Here is a 13073-nt window from a genome sequence, read left to right as displayed (position 1 = left end):
TAAAACCTTGCACAAAGTAAAGGTGCCACTACTGTTAGTCATGATCATTAGTCATCACAGAGTGAGATTATTAAAGGACATGAGGAAGAAATCAAGGAAAGTCAATGCTTAACTAGCTGCTAGAGAACAGTTAGAACATTTATATTTCCCAGTCTCAAAACTCACTACAAAGCTTCAGTGAACAAGACTGTGTAGTACTGGCATAAGGATAGATCTAAGTCAATGGGAGAGAATTGAGATTCTGAAAATTAACCCTTACTATGGTCAATTTTATTTTCAAGAAGGGTGCCAAGACAATTCAATGAGGGAAGAATGGTCTTTTCAACAAATGATGCTGGGGTAAGTGAACCTCCACCAGCAGAAGGACATTGGACCCCTCTAGCCACCACATACAAAAACTGACTCAGGAGGTACCAAATACCTAAATGTAAGAGTTAAACTATAAAGCCCCTAGTAGAAAGAACAGTTGTAAATTTCTGTGATCTTGGATCAGACAATGGTTTCTTAGAGACATCTAAAGCATAAGCAACCAAAGAAAAACAGAGAAATTTAACTACATCGAAATTTAAAAATTTGAGCTTCAAAGTGCACTACCAAGAAAGTGAAAAAACCCACATGTTAGGGGCACCTGGGTGGCTCAGTGGGTTAAAGCCTCTGCCTTCGGCTCAGGTCATGATCCAAGGGTGTTGGGATGGAGCCCCGCATCGGGCTCTCTGCTCAGCAGGGAGCCTGCTTCCTCCTCTCTCTCTGCCTGCCTCTCCGCCTACTTCTGATCTCTGTCTTCCAAATAAATAAATAAATAAATAAAATCTTTAAAAAAAAAAAAAACCCACATATTAGGTGAAAATTTTTGCAAATTGTGATCTGATTTAGTGTACAGAATATAAAAACTACAACTCCACTATTAAAAAACAAATAACCCAATTTATAAAGGGGCAAATAATTTGGTTTTTTTTTCAACTTTTCAATAGCCAAATATCTTTCATTGGTAATGTTGTTCAGCTTATATTTTGCAGAATAGACACAAGAAGAGGAAAAATGTCCATAAAGTGGTGAGAGAAAACAAAATGCCAAGGCCCTCTCACCCATTCATTTCCTCTGAAAAAATTCATGGGGAGATCATTCCTGTATTACAGATGATGGTACCATGGTTCAAAGAGGTTCACAGGCCTTCTGACTTCGACCACTGCCAAGTTCCTCACCCATGTGGTGTCATAGTAATCATCCATGCTTTCCCCCCCTTGACCACAGTCGTGATAAACTATCATGCCTCACCAAAGCGCAGCGCACTTCAGCTCCACTTCCCACACCATCACCATCGCTCCTGCACCTCTGTGGGCCCCTCATGCATCAGTCTCCAGTCCCAGCACCACGAGAGCTGCTGGGTCCCTCTGAAGCTATGGTAGGTCCACGGTGGGAACCAGCACCAGAGAAGAGCTTAGTAGTGGTGGGAGCCTGGAGATGGACGGCGTTGGGGGTGTGGATCCTGGGCATTCCAGCAGATAGCTGGATGCTACCCATCTAGCTCTGGATCTTCAAGGAGAGGGCGACGGTCAGGTGGTCATTGCGGACTCCATGGGTGGCCTGGCAGGACCACCCACCACCCAATGGCACATGAAGAGATGTTCAACATGATTAGTCATTAGGAAAATACCAATCAAAACCACAATGGATGGCCCTTCACACCCACCAGAATGGCTTAAATCAAAAAGATGGACAATATGGCAAGTGTTGTGGAAGATGTAGAGAAATTACAGGCTTCCTACACTGCTGGTGGGTAAGAAAATTGGTGCAGCCACCTTGGAAAACTGTTGAGCAGTTCCTCACAAAGTTAAACCTAGAGTTCTGTATGACCCAGAAATTAAATTCTTAGGTATATACATAAGAGAACTGAAAACACATAGGCACACAAAAGCTTGTACACAGATGGTCACAAGATCATTATTCATATTAACCAAAAGTGGAAACAACTCAAATGCCCACCAGTTTATGAATGGGTAAACAAAACATGGTATGTCTATACAACAGAGTATTATTCAAACATAACAAGTAAGGACATACTGATTCATGGTTCAATATAGACAAACCTTAAAAACATTATACTCAGTGAAAGAAGCCAGATACAAAGGCCACATATGTATGATTCTGCTTATATGAAATGCCCAAAGTGAGCCAATCCTTAGAGACAGAAAATAGATTAGTCTTGCCAGGGTTTTGGGGGAAGGGGTCAATTTGGTATAGACTGCTAATGGTTACAGTTCATCTTTTGAGCATAATGAAAGTATTCTGGAATTAGATGGTTATACAACTGGGTGAGTATACCAAAACCACTAAATTGTACACTTCTAAAAAGTGAGTTTTATAGTATGTGGTTTATAGCTCTACAAAATAAATAAAAGATCTAGAAAATGGATTAAAGGGAATTGACAAAAATTTAAGAAATTTTTACTAACTCTAGAATCCAGGTGGCAAGTGAATGGTGGTATCCTGTACAAGTCCTTTGACCTTTTCTTTATGTTTAAAATTCTTACCAAAAAATGTATGTGAAATAATTGACCAGAAACAATAATAAAAAAAAAAAAGTGAAAACAAATAAATGCAAAATGGTCATCAGGGTCAGTGCAACAAAGAGACTCAAGGAATTTAGAAATTAGGAAGAGAATTGGCAAAGCCAACTCAGCGCACAGAATTCATGCTGCCAGTGAGGACTGGGCAGGGGAGAAGCTGGAGATCCTGAGGTAGGCTGCTGGACTTGGCCTAGGGCCTTACTAGTATCTTAACTGTGTTTTATCACTGCAAATGTCACACATTTTAATTATTTGTATATGTGTTTTTCACTCCTAAAAGACTGAAATCCTCAAGGGCTGCTGTCATTTCCTATTGATCTGTGGATCTGCCCCTCCAGGTCTAGTCTTGTCTCTAAAGTCTCTTGTATCTAGTCTCTAAAGATAAGCAGTGTTTGGGGATGAAGCTAAGAGGAGCCATTCAACTGTATAACCACAGTGAATCAAAATTAATTTAAAGTGCAGAATCAGGGGCACTGGGGTGGCTCAATGGGCTAAGCCGCTGCCTTCAGCTCAGGTCATGATTCCAGGGTCCTGGGGTGGAGCCCTGCATCGGGCTTTCTGCCCAGTGGGGAGCCTGCTTCCCCTTCTCTCTCTGCCTGCCTCTCTGTCTACTTGTGATCTCTCTCTGTCAAATAAATAAATAAAATCTTTTAAAAAAATAATAAAATGCAGAATTGGGAAAATTATAAAATGTACTCATAAAAATGGCAGTAATAATATGGCTAACAATAACATTAATAACATTTTTGTTGAAATACAAACTGTCTAGAGACAAGTGGAAAAATAATTTATTGCAGATTATCTTACACATGAACATGGAACATTTATACATATATAGATGTGCTGATATGAAATGCTAAATTTCAAGACAAACATTTTTACACAAAAGTAGTTGCACTATATTTTATAAAGGTAGATATTAATAAGTTATCAGAGATAGTTAAGAACAATAGGCCAATTATTCCAACAGGAATGCATTTGATGCCAAAATTAAAGTAACTTTTCTGAACATGATGGCTTGGATATAATTATATTCTTCCAAGCTAAGAAAAGGAAGCTCATTTCTGGAAATAAAAGGCCAGAAATGGCTCTTTCAGGAGTATCCCAGTGGTGTCTCCAATTTTATTCTTGGATGTGGTTAGAGAGCCCAACATTTATCCCAAGCTAAGGTAATTGTTCAGTGTGAAACAGTACAGCTTTTTGTAACAGCTGCAAGTGGTTAACGAGATTTAATATAAGGGATATACTACAAACATAGAATTTTAGAGGAATTATAATGCCAAGTTATATATGATTTGAGTGAGCAACCAAATATTTGGAACAGGAATGTGCGCCCTCTATTTTTGAAGGAAAATGAGTACAATTCAAAATAGTCACTATGTTCTTAGTGTGGTATATTAATTCTTATTTTGGGAATCTGAAAATAAATGGCATTTTTTTCCTAAAACTTAGAACTCACTCCTTTAGAAAATGATTTCTATAATGATGTACACTGGTACAATATAAATTTTGTTTTATGTTATTATAGTCATTAAAACATACATAGACATATACATGGAACACTAAACAGATTTGGTAAGCCATGATATGATATATACACATGACCAAATACTGTTCAGTGTCATTTAATTAAATTCAACAAATATTTATTGGGTGCCTACCACTTGCAAATTACCATGTTCAGTGGTAGATCTTAAGACACAGGAAGCTCACATCATTCACATCTAAAGTCAAACTTCAGGTAATATACTAAACCTTGAAAATAATCAAAAGCAGAGCTAAGGTTGAGTAGTGAATCATGAAAGCTATACCAAGGAGAAAGGCTTGGGATAACTGCAAAGGACAAAGCGAAATATGTAACCACAGGAATAATGGCTCCTAGGCGAGGCATGTGACTGGGGACCACGGGAGCCCTTTCTGCGGTCCTCTTCATCCCATGGTCCAACATTCAGTCGTCATCCCGAGTTGTTTCCTTTCAAGAGTGGAATAAACAGGAATTCATTTTTGGTGATAATAAAGCAGGTAGTATCCCCCCAAATATTTTTCTTTTCATCATATGAAAATGTGATCTGCATTCAGATCTGTTTTGCAGCCTCCCATCCTCATTCTGGGGGAAACAGGGCCACCCACCTCAAATGAGCAACACTTGAGCTAGAATTTAATTTATCAGAAGAATATCCATAAACATGCCAACACCACAAGTAAACTATTTAAGGTAAAAAGACCAGAAAGAAGATGAAGATAAATATTTTAAAATTTGGCATTCCATTCCTTTTAGGACTTACACTCTACCAGCATTTTTAGGGGGATGCATGCCTACGGAAAAAAGAAATATACTCAGTGAGTCTCCCCCTCCCCCTCTAAAGAACCAGTATATCAACAGGGGAACAAAGTATCCAACTCGCTTCTGATGCAGCGCTGTGCTTGGCAACAGAGTGGGCAGGGCCTTGGTGTGCGCAGGCCCGGTGGGAGTCGGGGCGAAGGGCCATTGTCTGAGGACAGCTTAGCGTGCCTTGCAGCTGGAGTGCGACCCTAGCACGAGCACCAACCTGAGGCTGCCCTACGCAGTCATTCAGGTTCGAGAAGGTTACAAATCGCTCTTCTTTCTAGGAAAAACGCCATGGGACTAGGACGTCTAAAGATCGCCAGACATTCCACAGGGAGACAGCGTGGCCCTCAGAAGGATCCGAAGCTTCGTGATGAAGGAACCACCTACAAATTGTGGTCCTGACTCTGCCCGGACGGTGATCTCAGAATGGTTTAGGGAGCTAAGGGAAGAGGACGCCCCCCTCCCACAGCCCTCTCACCTCAGCCGTGTTTAAATCAGATTATGGCAGAAGAATAAAAATAAACAAACAAACAAAAACAGGTCTTCCCCTTCTGGTGCTTTTGGTTTTCATTTCATTAGAAGACAAAAGCTGGCAACGCTGCATAAAGTATAAAGTAAAGTAAACCTAGGGAAGTTTTTATTGTTCTAACTGGCTCATTAATGTTTCAGTATTTCCGCTGCTTCACTGGAGAGTTCATGTCTGTAAGCAAGAGTTCTTTTCAAATGAAACCTATTCCCAGTGATTATAATCTAGCTCTTTCTCTATTTTATTTATTTACTTATTCACTTATTTTTAGCGCTCTGTATTTATATTCTGTCTTTAAAAAAAGGAATTGCATGCTGATTAGTGATACCTCTGTTCCCGTATTTTTTCTGGAAAGAAACCAAACTTGCATTGGCTCTTTTTTGCCCTTCATGGACACGGGGCCTCGGTGCTCCAAATGGAACTGTGGATCTGAGTTTTCCGGTGTCATAAGACATCTAAAAGACAGGGGACAGGAAAGAGAGAGAGCCATATGGAGTATGGTTGTATAGAGAAAGTGGTATGAACCGAAATTAAGTGTAGTGTAGTGTAGTGTAGTGACCCACACTACAGTTGTATTTAAAGGTAACACAAGGTTTTAGTGACAATGATCATACAGGGAATTCCTAAGGTGGTGTGGAACCATTAGAAGTGGGAGTAAGGACCCAATTTTCTCAAATAAGAAATAAACAGTCCTAAGAGCATAAGTGATGACTGTTTAAAAATAATAAAGCCACTGAGAGTTAAGCCACACGTTAAGAGACTTTTTTCTTGCAAAGCAGTCAATACTAAGACATGTTCTCTTACCTGTAGGTATATTCAGACACATTTATTTTTCCTTTTTCGCCAGTGGTTTCTGTTCTGCTTGTGAGGTTAACGGTGTTTCCAAAAAGGCAGTACCGCGGCATCCTCTGTCCTATCACACCGGTAACAACCTCTCCCGTGTGTATCCCTATTGTTATCTGCAGAAATCCAAACTTTGTTTCCATAAGTTCAATCACCAAAACACTAATTTTTTATTTCTTTACATTACAGAATGTAGAATCATCATATAAAAATCTTAAGGATTCTCTAGAAGAACCCCAAGTGTGTTATAGCATGTTTATAAAATAAAAGAACTCAAAGGGTATTTATAAAAACAAAAAACCCTCACAGAAATCTGTCTTCCAAGAGGAACATTCATTTTTCTAAAGTCTGAAGATTTCAAAGATATGACTCTGGCAACTCAGATGAGACACAGGAAAGAGATATTTAAAAATAAGCCAGAAAGGACAGGGAGTTTTATCTCACCCTCATGATTTTACTACATGGAATAGACTAGGTAATTTCAAATAGGTGGACAGATTTCCCATCTTTATGAAAAAATGGGATATAAGAAAAGATTATAATCTATACAATTAATGACTGCCTGGTAAAGAATGGGTCAGTTGTCCACAAGGGTCTCCTACTACTATTATATGTGTTTTATTCACTAACCTGAACAGATTCACCATCCACTTGAACCTGACCAGCAATTTCCATCATGTCCAAGGCCAGGTGGCAGATGGACCGTGCATGGTGGATGCATGGCTCTGGTAAACCACTCACGGTCATATACTTGTCACCAACTGTTTCGACCTAACACAGGACATATAATTCACATGTTCCTTGGTTAGAATAAACATTACCATTTCATTTGCTACCCTTATATATAAACAATGTATTTTCAAGGCTACCGGTAACTTTAAACTCTCCTTCTCTGAATTCTTTTAAAATTCTAATGCATTCAACTCCAACAATATGAAACCTTATAATTATTTCAGATTTACACACATGGCACTTGAGGTCTTTGATTACAGGCAGGTCCAGACACAGCATTATTCTCTCCCTAGTAATTCCGGGTTTCTCACCCCAGATACCCTTACAATTCATTGAACAATTAATTACCATTAACTCCCTAAAATAATGATGGTTTATGGCACAAGGGCTACTACCCAAAGCCTAGTGATTTATCATGTTCATTAACTATTTATATTTAATGTGCTCACAAAACGTTACATTGTACCTCAGAAAACCACTATAAAATCAATAGTCTTTGTGGCACTCCTATTACTCCAGATGCCTGGAGATGGTTTAGCTAACATTCTTACTTTTATGAAGCAATAATTTCCTAACTTCATTTTTCCAAAATTATATTTGTTTTCAATTGAAACAAAGAGCGGGAATGTCTTATAAATGTTTATCTTCAAGTCCGTGTTATCTAAAAGCAGATCTGAGTCCCCAGTACCCTTCTCCTGGTCTCCAACTTCTTTCCCATGCTAAGCATTTATATATTTCAGTAAAAATGTCTCCTGCAGAGCATACAACAAATGTTATATTTATATTATGTATCATAAACAACCTGCACAGATTCATTAACGTAAGTGCCAATGAGCTGCTGAACATTTTGTTTTCACTAGGGGATCATCAGCACTATTCCTTTTGTTTACTAGGAAGAGAAAGTTTTATAACAAGAGGGAATTATTTAAGAAAATGGTAAACAGTAAATACACAGAGGCTGGCTGCTGCATGGCTATATGGCTAGCGTCGGAGAAGGTGCTTATGATGCCTCTGAGTGTAGGGCCTTGGAATTCAGACTCCGAAGAATCCCACATTAGGATATGACCTGGACTTGCCTTATAAACAAATGGATTTTTCCGAGAGTCAGTCAATGTGTCAAATCTGGTGTAGAGGTCATTAAGGAGGTTAACAATCTTCATGGCCCCTTCTCCAGATGCGTGCTTGCTACAGAAAGCATTGAAGCCCACAATGCCGCTGAAGAGGATGGTCACATTGTCATATCTTTTGGCAGGCACCGGACGCTTGTGTCTCAGCTCATTGGCAACAGACGGAGGGAGGACAGAATATAGCAACCTGTTCAGTTCAGCGGGGTGGGGGAAAAGCCACAGTAAGAAATGATGGGAAGAGCCTTAGTGCTTCTACTGTCCACCTCCTAGAGCTTTGATGTCATGTGTACTGTAAAATTCTGGAGTGGTAATAGGACACCCATTACTGGCCGTACATGTAAGGGAGGTATCGAAGATACTGAAATTTATTTGTTTTTATCACATACAACATCTGCAAATCCAAACCAGTTCACACCAAATGAAAATAAGCCAAACATATAAACAGGCAAAGTGGAAGACTGGTAATAGGACAAAGTTTTCATCTGTGGTACTGAATTCTGACCTGCTATTATGGTTCATAGTTTGAAAGCTGTCATCACTAGCACTTAAAACACTGTCTGAGTAGCAAAATACCAGGGCCACATTTATCTCTTAGGAATAAGAAATCTATCTGAATTTGTGTAAATAATATTAAAAGAAGATTTCTGGGCACCTGGGTGGCTCAGTCTGTTAAGGACCTGCCTTCCACTCAGGTCATGATCCCAGGGTCCTGGGATCGAGTCCCATATTGGGAATCCCTGCTCAGGGGGAAGTCTGCTTCTCCCTCTCCCTCTGCCACTACCCCTGCTTGTGCTCTCTCTCTCTCTCCTTCTCTCTGTCTCCCTTACTCTCTGTGTCAAATAAATAAATAAAAATCTTAAAAAAAAAAAAAAAAAGATTTTTCCCCAGGCTCATTCATGACTCACTCTTCCATAAGACACTGATAAAACAGAGGAAGACTGAACTAGGCAAGAAAGGATTGTATTTCTACAGGCAATATGGAGATTACTTTGATGACTTCAGGGATTACGCTGAGGGGCAAGTGTGGTAAACACACAGGAAGAGGATGAGGGCCGAGGGATGACAGGAGAGAAGCAGAAACTAGGGCGATCGATGTCTCTTGGCATGAGGACCCAACAGAACAAATGAGGCTTCTCTGCCTTTTTCTTCCCTAGAGCCAGAGGGCATACCATGCTAAGTTTAATCGTACAGGCTTCATAAAATATGTTATTTTCAGGGATGAAGTTGTACCACTCACAAGTAAAGGATATAGTCTGAACTGGTTTTCAAGCAGCAGGAGGAATTTGAGCTGCCTGCCCTAGGGACTTCCTGAAATTTGCAAAATACCTGGTAGACTAAGGAGTTCACTTAGGGTCACAAGGTAAGTGAAGAGGTCTCAAAGAAACTACACATAGTTTTCAGTTTCCTCATACAAGGGTCAAGACAAGTGAATTAAGCAGCTAAGGATAAAGATGGACTTTGAATGGCATTCTCTATGTCATCCATGTTATCAATAAATAGTTAACTGATGTGTTTATATGTGGGCACAGCATTCATCCAAGGGCAGCTACACATGTATCAATGGAAAGAAAAGTACAGAAAGTGATGCTGTTATCTATATATATGGGTGTTCGAGAATAAAATAGCTCTTATGGGAAGTAAGACAGATCAGTTCAACTTTCCAACATGACAGTTGCCAATTATATCGCATTAAAAATGAACACACAAGACCCTGGGTAAAATCTCTTATGAAACTCCAGTGATTTAGTGCCTTTAACTAAAATATGCAAATGAGACCAAGTAGTATGCACACTGCATATTCAAATAAATTTCTTGAAAATGAAGTATTACCTTTTTTTTTTTTAAGCTTTTTCTTTTCTCCCATGACAGGGAAAACTATTGGCATGAAATGATCAGATCACAAAATTCGTGGGTTTTTTTATATATCCATTTTGAGTCTAAAAGTTCCTATAAAGATGCCGATATAGCATTTTATTTTATTTTTATTTCTTTTAAAGATCTTATTTTTTTATTTGACAGAGATCACAAGTAGGCAGAGAGGCAGGCAGAGAGAGAGGAGGAAGCAGGCTCCCCGCGGAGCAGAGAGCCCAATGTGGGGCTCGATCCCAGGACCTTGGGATCATGACCTGAGACTAAGGCAGAGGCTTTAACCCACTGAGCCACCCAGGCACCCCCAACATAGCATTTTAATTTATTAAAATTCTATTTATCTTATTCAGAGGCACACACAAAAGGCACAATTTTATTCCTTAAGTTTTAATTATATCATATATTTTTGAAGTTATTGATACTTAAGGAAGTATTACCTTTAATGCTATTTGTCCAATATTTCACAATTTAATACACCATTCATAGAAAAATAGGAGTTTTAGATTTTGTCATTTTTTAAAAGATTTATTTATTTGAGAGAGAGAGAGAACATGTGGCGGGTGAGAAGCAAAAGGAAAGAGAATCTTACAAGCAGACTCCCCACTGACCACAGAGCCCGAAACGGGACTCAATCTCACAACCCTGAGATCATGGCCTGAGCCAAAACCAAGAGTCTGACGCTAAACTGACTGAACTATCCAGGCACCCCAGATTTTGTTATTTTTGTTAACATATCTCATTACAGATGTAATTGTTTACAGATTACAGATGACATCACAATCTGTCAAATTCCTATCTGCCAAGCCCTAAAATAACCTAGACTCAGAGAATCCTTTAAAAGACAAAGTCCTATTCTAAGGACAGTGTTCCTCGTAACCCTCAGAACCCACCCAGCCCCTGGCACACAGAGGTTGCTCAGTGCATAGCTCTCACATGAAGGAATGAATGAATGGAGAGTTCCAGTTTAAACATGCGTTTGAATTATTGTACTGATTTTCCAAGAGAGATATTTTGGCATCTGTTCTTTCAACGTAAAAACTGAAGACATATTCCCACTACCATTAAGACTGACTTATTTCTGTACGCATAATTTTTTTTTAAGTGACACAGAAGATTTTATTTACTACTCGGGAGCTACAGCGGGTTCCATGCCTCTTTGGTGTGCTGATCAGACTTAACTGTAGTGGAGTCACACTATACAAAGCCCTTCCTTCACCATGAGGCTCGGTTCTTACGTGTCTGTCTTTTTCTTTTCATCTTCCAAGGCTCTTAATGTGAGCTGCAGCCGGTCTGTGAGGATTTCCAGTTCCTGGGTCAGTTTGTATTCTTCCCTAAATTGTTCTCCCAAAAGAACGAGGTCGCGCGTGGCGTCATGCAGAGGGATGTCACTCAGATACAGACCTCTCCGTGTCAGATCGTCCAGATTCATCACACTGTTATACAGGGAAATGATGCAAAATCAGCGCCAGCTTATCTACATGATAATCCTGAACCCGGTAACTGTCAAGGAGTATAATCCTGTCACCTCCTACCATTCAGTTCCTCCTACCCATTCAACAGGTCAGGCTACAGACAAGAAAATTAGGGGAGTCACGTGAAGGTTATGACTTCATTCTTTTATATATTAAAAATCTATCAAAAAGCAGTGATGAACTTGACATACATTTTGCCAAATCACACTTTTGGTGCCATCGGCCTAAACGGCAAGATAAGGTAGAAATCCGTTCGTGTGACCTGATCGGGTATTTAACACAAGGCTGTTATTCACTGCTATCGCATTTCCCCCTCATTATAAAGAGATGAAGAAAAATGTCCTTTTACCCTCTGGAACAGGGATAATAGTGCCTCTCTTGAGAAACCAGTTCATTTTGGCCTTATGTAACTGGTTACTTTTCCCTCTTAGACACAATGATTAAAATTTTACAATCAAATTTATGACTTATCTTCCGCATGTATTTTACGTATTTATAACTCTTTGACATGTATTTTATGTGCTACTCTCCCTTCTGGTTCTAATGTCTTCTACTACTCTTGTTCCTTTTGAAAATTTTTCTCATTTTTGAAACATTATTTAATCCTGCTAGATTTTATGCATCTCTCTAACCTAAGTTGTTTTTTTTTTTTACCTAAGTTATTTTTAGAATAGCATACTAATATTTACTGATTCAGCTATGATATGTTAAGTGACTGCTTTTTAAAACCTTATTTTTTGGTTAAAATGTCTTAAGGTTACGTTATTGGTTTGAATTCTTTAAATATAAAGTAATTACTTCTGGGCATTCCCCATAAGAATTTCTCTAAAATAATATAACAAGTTATGACTTTATTGAAGAATTTTGGACTGATAAAATGTCTCCTTCTTACATATTCTCAGCAGAAATGTCCACAAATGAAAGCATGTCAATAGAGAGAAATAAAATGATCTAAAAGTTTACTAATTTAGCACATGGTCTCTTTAGATTGTGCTAAAATGCATATGTATGTTAAAGCTCACTTTCAGAATAGACCCATCTGAAAAGAGGCCAGATCATCTGACAAATGGTAGACAAGACCATGAGCAGAGAAAGAAAAAAAGATTATAAGCTTAAAATGAAAATGTACATATTGAGTTAGAAAACAATCAAATTATGTCTCACTTTTCTACAAATTTACTTATTTTAATGAACTATTAACATATTTTTTCTAATTGTCTTGAAATTATTTACTTTACAAGTAAAACCACTTTTAGGTGATCTCACTTAATGTGAAAACAAACCTTTCTATACACATGGACAGGTACCACATGACAAACCATGAATGTGTCACTATGTGTATTTCTGCATATGGCAATTAACAAAAAAACTCCAAATTGTCTGCCTCTGTTTCCCAAGAGAACTTTATCTCCATGAATAGAAACTGTCCCTACTGAAAAGCTGTCATTCTACTAAAGCTCAACCGGAAAAGAGGCAGAAGAAACAAACTTAGGGACAGCCAATGAAATATAGTAGATCAATGTGGGCAACTAAAAAAATATAAAGAATTTATGTTCTCTAATTTTGCCTCTTTTATTTTCATGATACATATTCTCAGGAAAAAAGTCA

General features: G+C 38.6%; 1 protein-coding gene across 1 annotated transcript in view; it reads right to left on the bottom strand.

Annotated features, from left to right (window-relative positions):
* Window positions 1-3343: 3343 nt before the first annotated feature.
* LOC111154115 (guanylate cyclase 1 soluble subunit beta) overlaps window positions 3344-13073 on the bottom strand; it is a 47160-nt gene continuing 37430 nt past the window's right edge. The window contains exons 9-14 of the mRNA XM_022513514.1: window positions 11229-11426; window positions 8074-8311; window positions 6896-7036; window positions 6227-6381; window positions 5751-5877; window positions 3344-4539 (exon numbers count right to left, since the gene is read on the bottom strand). Of these exons, the coding sequence (XP_022369222.1) occupies window positions 4516-4539; window positions 5751-5877; window positions 6227-6381; window positions 6896-7036; window positions 8074-8311; window positions 11229-11426 (883 nt within the window). The 3' untranslated portion in view covers window positions 3344-4515. The remainder of the gene's footprint in view (window positions 4540-5750; window positions 5878-6226; window positions 6382-6895; window positions 7037-8073; window positions 8312-11228; window positions 11427-13073) is intronic.

The sequence above is a fragment of the Enhydra lutris genome, unplaced genomic scaffold, assembly GCF_002288905.1.
Source record: "Enhydra lutris kenyoni isolate GAN:26980312 unplaced genomic scaffold, ASM228890v2 scaffoldscaffold3, whole genome shotgun sequence".
NCBI classification, from domain to species: Eukaryota; Metazoa; Chordata; class Mammalia; order Carnivora; family Mustelidae; genus Enhydra; species Enhydra lutris.
This window is presented reverse-complemented; position numbering and strand designations above follow the sequence as displayed.